At 48.6% G+C, this 12,822-nt stretch overlaps 2 protein-coding genes across 2 annotated transcripts in view; one reads left to right on the top strand and one right to left on the bottom strand.

The window, feature by feature from the left end:
• LOC100735240 (protein Shroom2) overlaps positions 1-12,822 on the top strand; it is a 190,376-nt gene that overhangs the window by 30,556 nt on the left and 146,998 nt on the right. The gene's annotated exons all lie outside the window — the stretch shown is intronic.
• Positions 1,429-9,657, bottom strand: LOC134475117 (uncharacterized). Its single transcript, XM_063244508.1, has 2 exons — positions 9,093-9,657; positions 1,429-3,703 (listed from the first exon to the last, which is right to left on the bottom strand). Exon 2 carries the CDS (start codon positions 3,634-3,636, stop codon positions 1,762-1,764), a length of 1,875 nt encoding a protein of 624 aa, XP_063100578.1. The 5' UTR covers positions 3,637-3,703; positions 9,093-9,657; the 3' UTR covers positions 1,429-1,761.

Here is a 12,822-nt window from a genome sequence, read left to right on the forward strand (position 1 = left end):
ATGGGACCCAGAACCTCAAGCATAGTAACAGGCATATGCTTTGCTGCTGAGCTACACTGCTGCCCATGGGGAATTATTTAAAACTAGCTTTCTTCACTGGCATTACTGATGCATAACTCACTTAATGTTACCCTCATTCATTGTGTTGCTTAGAACTTACTTGAAAAAAACAGTATGTGGGACAATAATCCCATGATAGCATTAGATTTTAACTTTACCTTTTAAAATGGTGAGACTTGCCTGGTACTTTGTTCTTATAAATGCAACTGTAAATGAGAAAATTAATGAGTGGGGATTTTAGAGACAGTGCATTGTAATTTCCCTTCCTTTTCCTATGTTTACATCCAGGCTGATAAAACTCACCTGCATATAGTGTGTTCTCAGGAACTTGGGTCAAGGACAAATATGCACAGCCCCCAGGAAATGGGACATTTTCTAACATTTATTTTTTATTGGACAAACAGTGCTCAAGCTGTATATCTGGTACCATAATCAGCGCATGTATACATGTGTGCAAGACTGTGTATATCAACAGGAAAATAAGTTACAAGCTTCTTCCTCACCCTGGCTAACCACTTTAGACACCTGGAAACTTCTTTTTAAAGAGTTGTATCTTGTCGGTGTCGATCCCGGCCGGCAGGAAAAAACACACGACACGAGTAGTTGGCGGATAGCCTCTGATTTATTTTCTCTCTTTGTACGCCCTGTTCCGGGATCTCGGATCCCGCCTGAGGGAAGCCTCCTCTGGTCTGTTCTCTACGGCTCCTTGTGTGCTTCTCTCAGCAGTCCCTCTTTTTGGTGTGTGTTCTCTCCCCAGGGGTGGTGTCAGCATATATATGGACACATCGACCAATCACATCAAAGTAGGCAAGACGAGCTGATTGGCCAGCGTCAGCTGTTGCTGGGCAGACTAGCTTACAGGGCGTGTTGTTTACTAGCTAGGGAGCAGGAAATGGGCGCCATCTTGGCATACTCGATGGGAGGGGTAATCTAGCTCAGGCTTCACTCCTCACCACAGGCCTCATATCACTCGGTCGACGGGAGGGGCAATCTAGCTCAGGCTTCACTCCTCACCACAGGCCTCATATCACTCGGTCGAGCTCCCAACATCTCCCCCTTTTTTATTTATTAAGATAGGGTGGTCTGTGGGTCCATGTGAGGTGTCTGGGAGTGGGCCTATTTCGTAGGCCGAGGCATGAGAGAATGTAGAGGTCTATACCCTGCTGTGCATCACCTTGTCTCGTACATATCCTTGCGCCAGGACCATGCTCAAGGTGAGTGGTTCATTTTTTCGCAGGGCCAGGCTTTTGTGAACCGAACCTGGATGCATATAGACATTTATTTCTGCCTTCCCCTCAACCCTCGAGGCGGATGGCACTGTAGTACCCTTGGTCTCGCATCTCAATGTCATAACTCTCACTCCCTAGAGGACCCTCGGAGTAGAGCCTGTCTTAGGTTGATCAGGAGAACTTCTCCCGTCTTACCCGTTGTTGGCTTGCCCACTCAACTCTTAAAGCTTATATCTTGGGGGAGACACGGAGGGGTCAGCCGAGTGACATTTGAGGAACCGCGTAATCACTAATTACCAACCATAATCCCCGTTTACTACAATCACTAATTACTATTTTCTAATTATCAATGGGAACACGCCTTAAGCGTGGGGTCCTTCTAGTCTAAGTTCGCAGCCGCGACGGGGAAGGAGACGTACGTAATAATACTAGAACATCCGTAAGAATAATGGCGAGGGCAGCCACGTACTGGTTAAAGGAGCCGTGCCTTTCTAGCCTGAGCCCAGAAAACGCTAGGTGTGGAATCCCCTTGACTCTGGGCCAGCAACATCATCAATGTCATATGTGTCTTTTGGGTCGCCCTTATCGACCGCAGGCACCTAAGAGTCACGAGAGCGACAATCACAAGAGCAAGAATGATCCCATACGCAAGAAGTGACGAAGGTTTGAAGAAGGAGCCTATCTGGCTTAGGACATCATCAAAAAAGGAGGCTGTAAGTATAGGCACCTCTATCTGATCTAGCTGCCGGATAGTCATATCCAGGCGCACGCTAGCGTTCCAAAAGGAAGAATTATAGGTGGTGAGAACATAATCCTGAAATTGCCTGTAAGCCGAACGGTTGACCTGGATGGGGGTAACGCACAACTGGGTGAATGCCCATCTGGCGTCACATAAATTGTTAGCCACCTCCCAGAGTCCCTGGACTTCCTGAGCGATTAGGTCGATCTGCTGCTGTAACGCCATTATGGCGTTGTGCTGGAGGAGGTTGACTTTTTGTTGCTCCCTCAGCGCCAGGGAGGTGGTGTCCGTAAGATTGGTAAAGGCCTGAGCCGTCAGCGTAGACTGGGTCAGAGCAACGGCAGCCGTCACAGCCGTCGCAGTCAGAGTCACGAACAGTGCTGTCAGGGCCGCTGTGATCTCAAAATCTCTCTTACGTCTGAGCATGGGTAGTTGGTCCTGCTGATAGACGGGATGAACCCAAACAGATTCGTTAAAGGGAACCCACATCAGTGGGGGTCGAAGAGCCAACATAGCATACGGGAAAGACCCATTCCAGCAGTTCCCTGTAAAGCATGGTTGGTTACTGCACTTAAAGGAGATGTCAGCAGAGAATACCCATAAGTAGGGCGGTTTTACGCATGCAGCCTCAGAATTAAGGGTGACATTGGTGGTTCCATTAGAGGCAGAAGCGTTAATAGCGAGCATGGGTCTTAAGTCCATGCAGGCTCCGGTGGAGAGGCACAACCAATTTTTATTAAGGGGGAAGGGGAAGCTTATTGCCCACTTGTTGTTCACTCTCAGGTAGGACTCCCACCAGGTCAACGCGAATATGTTGTTACTACCGGATGGAGGAGAGAACCGGGACCACCAAGACATGTTTAGATGAGTCACTCCCACGCCGTCGACAGTACAGGGCTGCCATGAAAGTTGTGACAGGTCCACCATCTGTCTTTTTCGGCTTGGGGACACACGGTATGGGCATGTGGGGAAATCGGGACGGGTGTGCATGGCTGCTCGGGGTTTGCAGGTTGAGTTAAAAGTGATGACTCCGCCGCTAAGTGTGCCAGCTTTAAAACATCCAGGCGAATGCAGGGATGGGACAGACAACCTCACCGTCAGGGAGGTATTGTACCATTTTACAAGGAGGGGCAGGAAGCTAACGCAGGATCCCCGGTGACACGAGGGGTTACTATTAGTGGAAAAAATGACCACGTCATTGGTGATGGGAAGGTCAAAACGTATGGGTCTGATGGTTAACGGTATATCTGGTATGCAAGGCAATCTGGCGGAGCAGTTTTTTGCATACAACTTTGGGAGAGAGGGGGCTGTGGTGGAGATAGCGGCTAGCGCTGGCGGATGATGTATTGCTGCCCACACCAAGTCTGCTCCTATTTTAGTAGTGGTGGTGAGCATCAAAACCAGAAGGAAGGGGGCTGCCGGAAGGCGGCGTGGCCTAGCCACTCTGGCTGCACCGTACCCTAAAAGAGAGCCAATTACTATCGAGAGCATAATCATTACTGTGTCCCATAAGTCATACGGTATTCCTCGGTCGAGCAGCAATATCCTGGTCGGACCGATCTTGATTAGGCTGTCCGCTGCCGTTGAGTTTTGGAGTGTCTCCTGCATTATGTTTCGTTGGATTCGCCACACGCGTCAGCCGTTCTGGGACCCACAATGGTTCTCGTCCTGGTTCCTGCGGGAAAACACAAACCGCACCTCGGTTCCAGCTAACTACTGGATCCGGGCCCATCCATTGTCCCGTCAGGACATCTTTCCATTTCACCCATCCCCTATTGCCAGGAGATGGATTACAATGTTCCATGGCCGGGGAGTGATTGTTGTTATTCAGGTTCAGAAAATTGTATGTGAACAGTGCCATGGAGAGCCGTGCCTTTGGGGGCAGGCCCTGACTTATTCCCCCTTTTTGTTTTTGTAGAATATCTTTAAGGCTCCTATGAGCCCTTTTAATAATTTCTTGACCTTGGGGATTGTATGGGATGCCATGTTTTAACTGTACCCCCATTTTTTCACAGAACTCATTAAAGGCTCTGCTTGTATAAGCTGGTCTATTATCAGTTTTTAATATTTTTGGTTTGTCCCATGCGGCCCAAGCTGTCAGGCAATGATTGATTACATGAGACACCTTTTCGCCAGTTTTAGCAGTCGCAAATATAATATGAGAGCAGGTGTCCGTAGAGACATGAACATATTTAAGAGATCCGAATTCTATCATATGTGTGACATCCATTTGCCAAGTGTCGCCAGGAATCAATCCCCTGGGGTTAACTCCCGTTGATACGACGGGTGTGTATGTGGCGCAAGAGCCGCATAACCGTACGATGTCCCGCGCGTCAGCCCTGGAAATGTGGTACTGGTTGGCTAACGTCCTGGCGTTGACATGAAATCTGTCATGAAACAGACGGGCTTGTTCTATTGAAGATAACATATTGAGTATCTACAACGGGCGAGTGGCCACGTCAGCTGCCGCATTGCCCTGTACCATGGGCCCTGGCAGGCGCGTATGTGCTCTTATGTGAGTGATGTATATTTTGTTGTGTCTATTTATCAGCAGAGTCTGGATAGACAAAAACAAATTAGTCACTTTGGAGGTTGGCTTAATCGGGCCCGCAGTCTCAAGGACCTGCATGGCATTAACAACGTATTTTGAATCAGAAACAATATTAAGGGCCCCTGGGAACTTCTCGAGGACGGTTTGTACAATTTGTAACTCTACCACCTGTGGTTGATCTGGTTTAAATTGTATGCTGATCGGAGGCATACCTGAGACCACATAAGCCCCTATCCCGGTTTTTGACCCGTCTGTATAGATCGTTGTTGCAGGAGTAAGTGGTGTGGACGCGGTGATTTTTGGAAATATCACCGGATGTTGAGTAACAAACTGTAGTATGGGGTCCCTGGGGAACTGGTTGTCTATCTCCCCAAGAAAAACACATCTCAGGATGGCCCACGTATCTATACAAGCAGTCAGGATTTTTATTTGAGAAGCGGTATAAGGTACCCGAATAGCATGGGGTGCAGAGCCAAAATGTTGGATAGCCCTGCCATGTGCCTCCAAGGCCAGGGAAGCGACCGTTTTCGGATAATGTTTGATAATCTTGGCAGGTGAGACCTTAGGGTGCACCCACAAAAGTGGTCCCTTTTGCCAAATCACTGCCGTAGGTTGAGAAACGGTCTGCAACAAGCAGACCTCAAAAGGCTGTTCTGAGTCAATTTTCTGCAATGCAGCTGTACTTAGGGCTTCCTCTATCTTTTTTAGAGCAACTCTGGCTTCCGGGGTGAACTCCCTGGGGGAGGCAATATCCGGGTCTCCTTTCAGGAGGTCGAACAGGGGCTTTAAGTCCGAGTTAGGGATGTGTAAATAAGGTCTGATCCAGTTTATATCTCCCAGTAGCTTTTGCATGTCATTCAAGGTCCTTAGGCTATCTGTTCTGATGGTTACCTTTTGTGGAGAAATCGATGTGGGGGAGACTTTGGTGCCCAGGTAGGTCACTATGTCTCCTCCCTGAATCTTGTCAGGGGCAATATGTAAATTTGCCTTTCTCAGGGCCCTGACCAATTGGCCAAGCATATCCTCCAACTCAGTCACATCTTTTGCACTGATTAGCAAATCATCCATATAATGAATACATCTAATTCTGGGGAAGGCTTCACGCAAGGGGGCCAGTAGAAAATCAAGATACATCTGACACATGGTGGGACTGTTGGCCATACCCTGGGGTAATGTAACCCACTCGTACCTCTGATCAGGACTCTCTTGGTTAATGGTGGGTAGGGTAAAGGCGAATCTGTGGGTGTCCTCTGGATGCAGGGGGATTGAGAAAAAACAGTCTCTAAGATCTATGGCATAAACTGGCCAGGACCGAGGGATGGCTGAGAGGGCTGGTAGTCCCCTCTGGATCGCCCCCAGGGGCTGCATCTGTGAGTTGACAGCCCTCAGATCATGGAGCAGCCTCCACTTGCCTGATTTCTTCCTGATAACAAAGACAGGGGTATTCCAAGGGGAGGTTGACGGCTTTACGTGTCCCGCCTGAAACTGGGTTTTGACTATCTCAGTTAATGCTAAAAGCTTCTCCTTGGGTAAGGGCCACTGAGGCACCCAAACTGGATTTTGAGATTTCCAGGTGATCTTAATTGGAGCGGGCAGGAGAAGTTTCTCAGTGACCCCTAGGAAAAACCCAACCCGTGTCTACCTTCCCTTTTTTCTACAGGTACGGGGGATGTCCGGCCCTGCAGGGCTGCGCCCAGGCCCTTGCCGGGGACATATCCCTGATTTTTGAGTATCCCTTTGGCTTGGGGAGAGCAGGTGGATGTAAGAGTGACATCCATCTGGGTGAGAACGTCTCTTCCCCACAAGGATACTGGCAGCTGCAAGACAAAAGGTTGAAAATGTCCTCGGTGACCTTCCTCATCACCCCAAGGCAGGGTCACGGCACTAACCTGGGGGGCAGCCACTATCCCCAATCCTTGGAGTGTGTTGTCAGCTGTGTTGGTAGGCCAACTAGGGGGCCAGTCTTTTTTGGAGACGATGGAACGGTCTGCCCCTGTATCTAGGAGTCCTGTTATCTTTTTTCCGTTAATCCTGAGCGATAGCATGGGCCTTTTATCAAGAGTCATATGAAGTCCTTTAAAAATTTTCTTAGAGGAGCCAAGTCCCTGACCCCCTCTAACCCGTTGACCGGACCGGGGTCTCTCATGGAGACTGGGGAACAGTAAAAGTTGTGCTATCTTATCCCCTTCATCAATTACTATGGTCCCTATATGAGATTGTACCATGATTTTGATGTTTCCTAAATAATCTGGGTCTACAACTCCAGGGATCACGGTAAGGCCCCGGAGGGCTGTGGAGGACTGTCCAATCACTAAACCAACTAGCTTGTTGGGTAGTGGTCCTTTGGAGGTGGTTTCAACCACCTGAACGCCCATATCGGGTGTTAATAGGAGTCTGGAGGCGACACAGAGGTCCACGCCTGCTGGCCCGGGGGTGGCCCCTGTGGGGGGGTGCCATCTTGTGTTGTCCTGTCTAGGGAGTGGGGGCCCGTCCGTAAGGAGGGCCCCCTCTGGCCGTTTTTTGGCTCCGTAGTCTCCCTGCCACTAATACGGTTCCCCTGGGCATCAAAAATAGATCTGTAATCTTTTGCTTTGTGAGAACCTTTACCGCACCTTTCGCAGGTTCCCGTTTGTCTGTCTGATTCCTGTCTCTTGGATATAAACTCCCCCTGTCCGGTCTTGGGGCAGTTTTTCCTTATATGGCTGGGATCCCCACACTGGAAACATCCCCTGGGCTTACCAGGGTGATTGGTCTTCTGAGGCCCTGTCTGTTGTAAGGCGGCGGCTAAAAGGGCAGCCACGCCTGAGTTGGATAATGGCCCCCCTATTTCTCTACAAATTTTAATCCACGCCTCTATGTTTTTACCTTTATGGGGTGCTATGGCTGCCCTGCAGTCCTTGGTGCACTGTTTGAAGATTAACTGTTTAATAAGAGGAGCAGCAGCACTCGGATCTGAAAAGAGTCTGTCAGCTGCCTCCTGCATTCTGGCCACAAAATCCACAAAAGGTTCTGTGTTGCCCTGAACAATTTTAGAGAGGCATTGTGAGGCCACCCCTGTGTTGTTTACCTGCTTTCAGGCGCGGATGCCTATGTTATGTATCTGTTCATACACATTTGGAGGGAATCTAGTTTGATCTTGAGCGTACTGACCCTTACCCATAAGCATATCCTCATTTTGCCCCCTATGGCCCCTAGCCGCATTTTTTTCAGCCTGTTTGGCGGCAAACTCAGTATACCAGGCGCGCCAATCCAGAAAAGCCCCGGGGGCCAGGCAGGCTTTAGCCAGTTGGGTCCAATCACTGGGCGTCAGAAAGCCACCGGCAGACAAATTCTCCAACATAGTTATAGTGTAAGGAGCAGTAGGGCCAAATGTGGCAACCGCATTTTTAAGCTCCTTAATTTGCTTGATCTCCAGTGGTTCCCAGTAATTGGGTCCTTGGCCTTGCGCTAGGAGCACCGGATAAAGCCCACATTGTTCATACTCATTCGCCCCTTGAGGAATCTGTTCCATTCTAAATGTCCATCTACGAAAATACCTTCCCTGGGACCTTGGCATTTTTTCACAGGGTGGTGCCTCCCCATGAGATGTCTGTCCCTCCCTATCACAAAATTGTATCTCTTTGTAACATGGCCGACCAGTCTTTGGGGCACAAGATGGCGGGTCGCCAGGCAGACAAGATGGTGGCCCTACATGTGACAACGGTCCAGGCCACTCCCTCCATGGGGGGGGTGACGGAGGATGGCCCCAGGCCGCCATCTCACCACAGGAACCGGTGTTTGGGACCTCCCAGGGTGGCGCGGAAGGCTCTACGGCTTTCCGTTGGGGAGTGCTCAGGAGTTTTTTTCCCTTCTCTAGGTCTGTCTGCATCTTGACTAGGTCTCTACGTAAAGCTGCAAAGGGATTAGGGGGGTCACTTGCCTCATTGTCCTCGCCTTCCGAGGTATCTGAGCCCGAGGAATCCGAGGCAGGGGGTACCTCTCTCTTGTCTTGCTCTCGCGAGCGCCTCCGCACGCTCCCTGCGACGGACCCCTCTCGGGAGGACTCCGAACGGGCCCCTTCAAAAGCTCGGCGGGCCTGAGAGAGCCCATCTGTGCTATCCTTAGCCCCATTCCTCTCCCCTTTGAGGCATGAATGAATCATCTCCCAGAGCGGCCGAACCGAAAGTGGGAGTCGGCGCTCCTCTTCTGCTCTTTTTAAATCCTTACCTAATTTCTCCCAGCAAGGTAGGGACAAGTGCCCCGTCGGCAGGAACCAGGGTGCCGCCTCATCTACTTGTTGGAGAAACTCCGTAAGTGTCTTGGAGCTCATTGATATATCTGAAATCTTGAGCAGGTCTTTCACCGCTCTTACCAGTGACTTGGAACTCTTAGTGGGTAAGTTGCCCATGCCTGTTACTGAGGAGTCCGTTCTCACCGTGTGAGGCTAACCTGCCACATATACGTGAGCTTGAGGGGAGTCTAAAAAGCCCTGTAGGTGCGCGCCACCCAGAGCCCAGGTTTATCCCCTACTCACCTGTCCTGCAGAGCAATACTGGAGCGTCGTCCGCCTCGCCTCGGGGGTGATCAGTTCCCCGTACGGGCCACCAAATGTCGGTGTCGATCCCGGCCGGCAGGAAAAAACACACGACACGAGTAGTTGGCGGATAGCCTCTGATTTATTTTCTCTCTTTGTACGCCCTGTTCCGGGATCTCGGATCCCGCCTGAGGGAAGCCTCCTCTGGTCTGTTCTCTACGGCTCCTTGTGTGCTTCTCTCAGCAGTCCCTCTTTTTGGTGTGTGTTCTCTCCCCAGGGGTGGTGTCAGCATATATATGGACACATCGACCAATCACATCAAAGTAGGCAAGACGAGCTGATTGGCCAGCGTCAGCTGTTGCTGGGCAGACTAGCTTACAGGGCGTGTTGTTTACTAGCTAGGGAGCAGGAAATGGGCGCCATCTTGGCATACTCGATGGGAGGGGTAATCTAGCTCAGGCTTCACTCCTCACCACAGGCCTCATATCACTCGGTCGACGGGAGGGGCAATCTAGCTCAGGCTTCACTCCTCACCACAGGCCTCATATCACTCGGTCGAGCTCCCAACAGTATCTGAACCTCTGGGTTTTTAGCTCTTCAAGTGATGCTCCCTGCAACTCAGGCTGCTTTGATTTTGAGCTCTGGCAGATGCATTTGCCCCTACCTGGAGTGGGTGTCTGTTTTCCATGGTAGCAAATTTCAGTTTGACAGTTTGGGCCAGGCCTAGTAGTGTGACCTGGGGCTCCTCAGGTTATTGTCCATATCACATTGCTCAGCATCTGCTAATACTCAGATCATGGCATGGGTACTGCTGGCTGCTTTGAGCTTGATTTTAGGGAGAATCGAGACCAAAAAGGCAGAGTAGAAAAATTTTTAAAAACTTAAATTTTGACCCCGGAGAAACCATGTATAAAGTGGAGGTCAGGGCAGGTGTGGCTGCTAAGATTAGCACCACTAAAAAGAAAGCAAGTACTTTCTACAGGGACAAGAAGAAAATGACTACAGAGCTTTCCAGGAATTAGTGAGGCCCCACCCCTCACAGCCTCCTAGGTGTAAAGACATAAATCTTGCTTTTGAGAAGAGAGTCCTTGGGTTGCCTGCTTGAGGATGGTCTCCTGGAAAGATGGTTATCCAGGATTCATTTCACAATGCCCAGAACTTCAAGCACTTGTAGGCTGCTACAGTAATGGTCCAAATGGGCAGCCTACTTATTCAAAGAGCACCTGACCTTGGCATCACATCTACATGATGCTGGTTTTACCCAGGTGCAGAATGTAAGAGTTGTGGGGTCATAAAGGCTACCACCGCAATTTCAAAGGAAGGCCTGAGAGGCCAGGCAGTGTTGCCCTGAGATGACAGTACATGAAGCTGTGAGAATAGTGCCAAAGGTGCAGTGGAGACGTCAGGAACCCAGAGATGCCAGGAAGGTGAAACATCTTCTGAAGAAATTGCAGCTCAAAAGTGGAGTCAGCCTGAGAAGGAGGCCAAGTGGACTTCCACCAGCAAGGCCAGCTGTGTGGGCCTACCCAGACTTTGGAACTCACGTCTCACCACTGTGTGCTCTGGATGCTAAATACACTGATACAAGACTTAATGTTTGCCTCGCTGGGCTTTGATCTTGGCTTTTTCTGATTCTTTCCCACCTCTCTCCTTCCCTTTTGGAATGGGAATGCTTACCTTATACCATTGTACTTTGAGAAAGTATAATTTGTTTTTCATTTTTAAAGAGGTTCACAGCTGCCTTGAGTATCAGAAGAGACTTGGTCTTTTGAAAAACGCTGGAAGCATTTCGATTTTGGGGAAAGAATTACTATACTGCATTTCAGGTTGTACATGAAATAGTTGTATTATGGTAGGCAGATTATGAACTTGCTATCTTTATTTGGGGATTATGAGGAGAAGTGGATATGAAGTTGACAAGGGGTGGGGTGTGACCATTAGTCCTGAGAGGTCATCTTTTTTGGATTAAAAAGCACATGGCAGATTAATGAAGCATGCTTCTGGGTGGGTCATGCAGGTGTGGTCTTGGGTACTGTGCATGGTACCTCACCATTCCTCTCTTGTATTGTTGTACACTAGAAAAAAGGGCTTCGTTATGTTTGTATTACACCAAAATACCTGTAACGCGACCCTAACTGTTCTGTATACGTTTTTCTCCCTTCTCCCTCTGGGTGACCTAATTAATATGTTAACCATTGCTGCCCTCTACAAGTAACAGATATGGTGCTAAAATAAGGTAACAAAAGGTTGTTAATTACTGCTAGACTCTTCTGTTCTCTGCTGAGGAAAACAAAAGTCTTCCTCATTAACAGATTTCCTGATCCACGTTCACAGCCCCCTTACTTTGTAAATTGTGATGTATGCTTAAAGGTGGAAAATATAGAGGAGCAACACACACAGCTTTTGCAATCTCCAACTACACTGTGTCGCTGGGCCCAGAGTAAAATAAATCAGCGCTGCTTTTTAAAATGTTTTTGCTTCATTTTTTGAACTTGAGTTTTGGGACTGGTTTGTGGATTACAAGAGTATAATCCCTTGCTCTGATTCCTGCCACCATGAACTAAACAGTTTTGCTCTGCCTTGAAGTTCTTGCCTTTGAGGCTGCAGATCATGGACTGAACTGACTGAAACATTTAGCTTTAAATTAAACGTCTTCTCCCCTAAGTAGTGAGCGTGAGGTATTGTGTCCAGGAATGGGAATATGGAGTAATTCAGAAAGGAGTCAGCAGCATCCACTGCTTGCCAGAAGCGGGAGTCTTGGGTCTTGCCACCCTGAACCTTGGCAGTAGTGGGACTTGAAGAGCCACCTTTCCTTTTATAGTTAGCCAGCGGCTTCTGCTTATAGGCTAAAGTTAGAAATGTAGGCTTTACAGACTTCCTTTTGCATCTCTCTATTTGTGTGATGTGTGTGTGTGTGCATGTGCACGTGCACCCATGTGCACACGCTTTTTTAGTGGTATTGGAAACTGAGGCTCAGAGACTCTTCAGTCTATGGTACTTACTTGGTTTATTGTAGCTGTAAAATCTGGAGTGTGGCTGTGCCTCTTGGGGTGGTGCTGTGAAAGACTCTTGACTCCCAAGTTGCCCGTCTTTGCTTTAGCTCCTTCCATGCTGACAGAGGCCAGTGAAAGGAGGTGTTAATGTGTGGCTACCAATAGGTGTCAGTGCATATTTACTTTTTTAAAAACACATATGCACAATTACTTAGGATGCAAAATACATAAAAGCATATTCATGTGTGTGTATATATCATTTTTTTTTTTTGAAGACCGAGCTTTGTCATGTTGCGTAGGCTGGTTAATTGCCTAGGTTCAAATGATCTTCCTGCCTCAGACTCCTAGATGGCAGGACCACAGGCATATGTTTCTGCTGTTAGGTGTTTCTTTAAAAATTTTTTGTGTAACTGTGGTACATTTGTTTATCGCTTTCATCTATTGCCCATCCACTTATCCATCCACATGTACTGTTATACAAATGGCAAAAGAAAGGTTATTTCTGTCATAAGTAGGCAAATAGAAATCTTCAGCGAAGTGTGGAACAAAAATAATATATGTGGTGGATTGATAACTGGTGGTCCACTTGTAATACCAGCTGAACTGAATCAGCGGGATGCTGGATGTGAATGGCCCACCTGAAGTGTGTTGCCAAGATAGAAGGGAGACCTGGAGAGGAAGAAGTAGTGTTGTTGTTTGATGTTGTTTGTTCTCCTGTTGCCAGGAATACTCTTGAA

The sequence above is a fragment of the Cavia porcellus genome, unplaced genomic scaffold, assembly GCF_034190915.1.
Source record: "Cavia porcellus strain 051 isolate PalLab524CR breed Dunkin Hartley unplaced genomic scaffold, mCavPor4.1 scaffold_61, whole genome shotgun sequence".
In the NCBI taxonomy this organism is placed as follows: Eukaryota; Metazoa; Chordata; class Mammalia; order Rodentia; family Caviidae; genus Cavia; species Cavia porcellus.

Bases quoted from the DNA above. Each gene is read 5' to 3' on its own strand.
- LOC134475117 (XM_063244508.1), bottom strand. From the start codon at position 3,636: ATGCAGGAGACACTCCAAAACTCAACGGCAGCGGACAGCCTAATCAAG.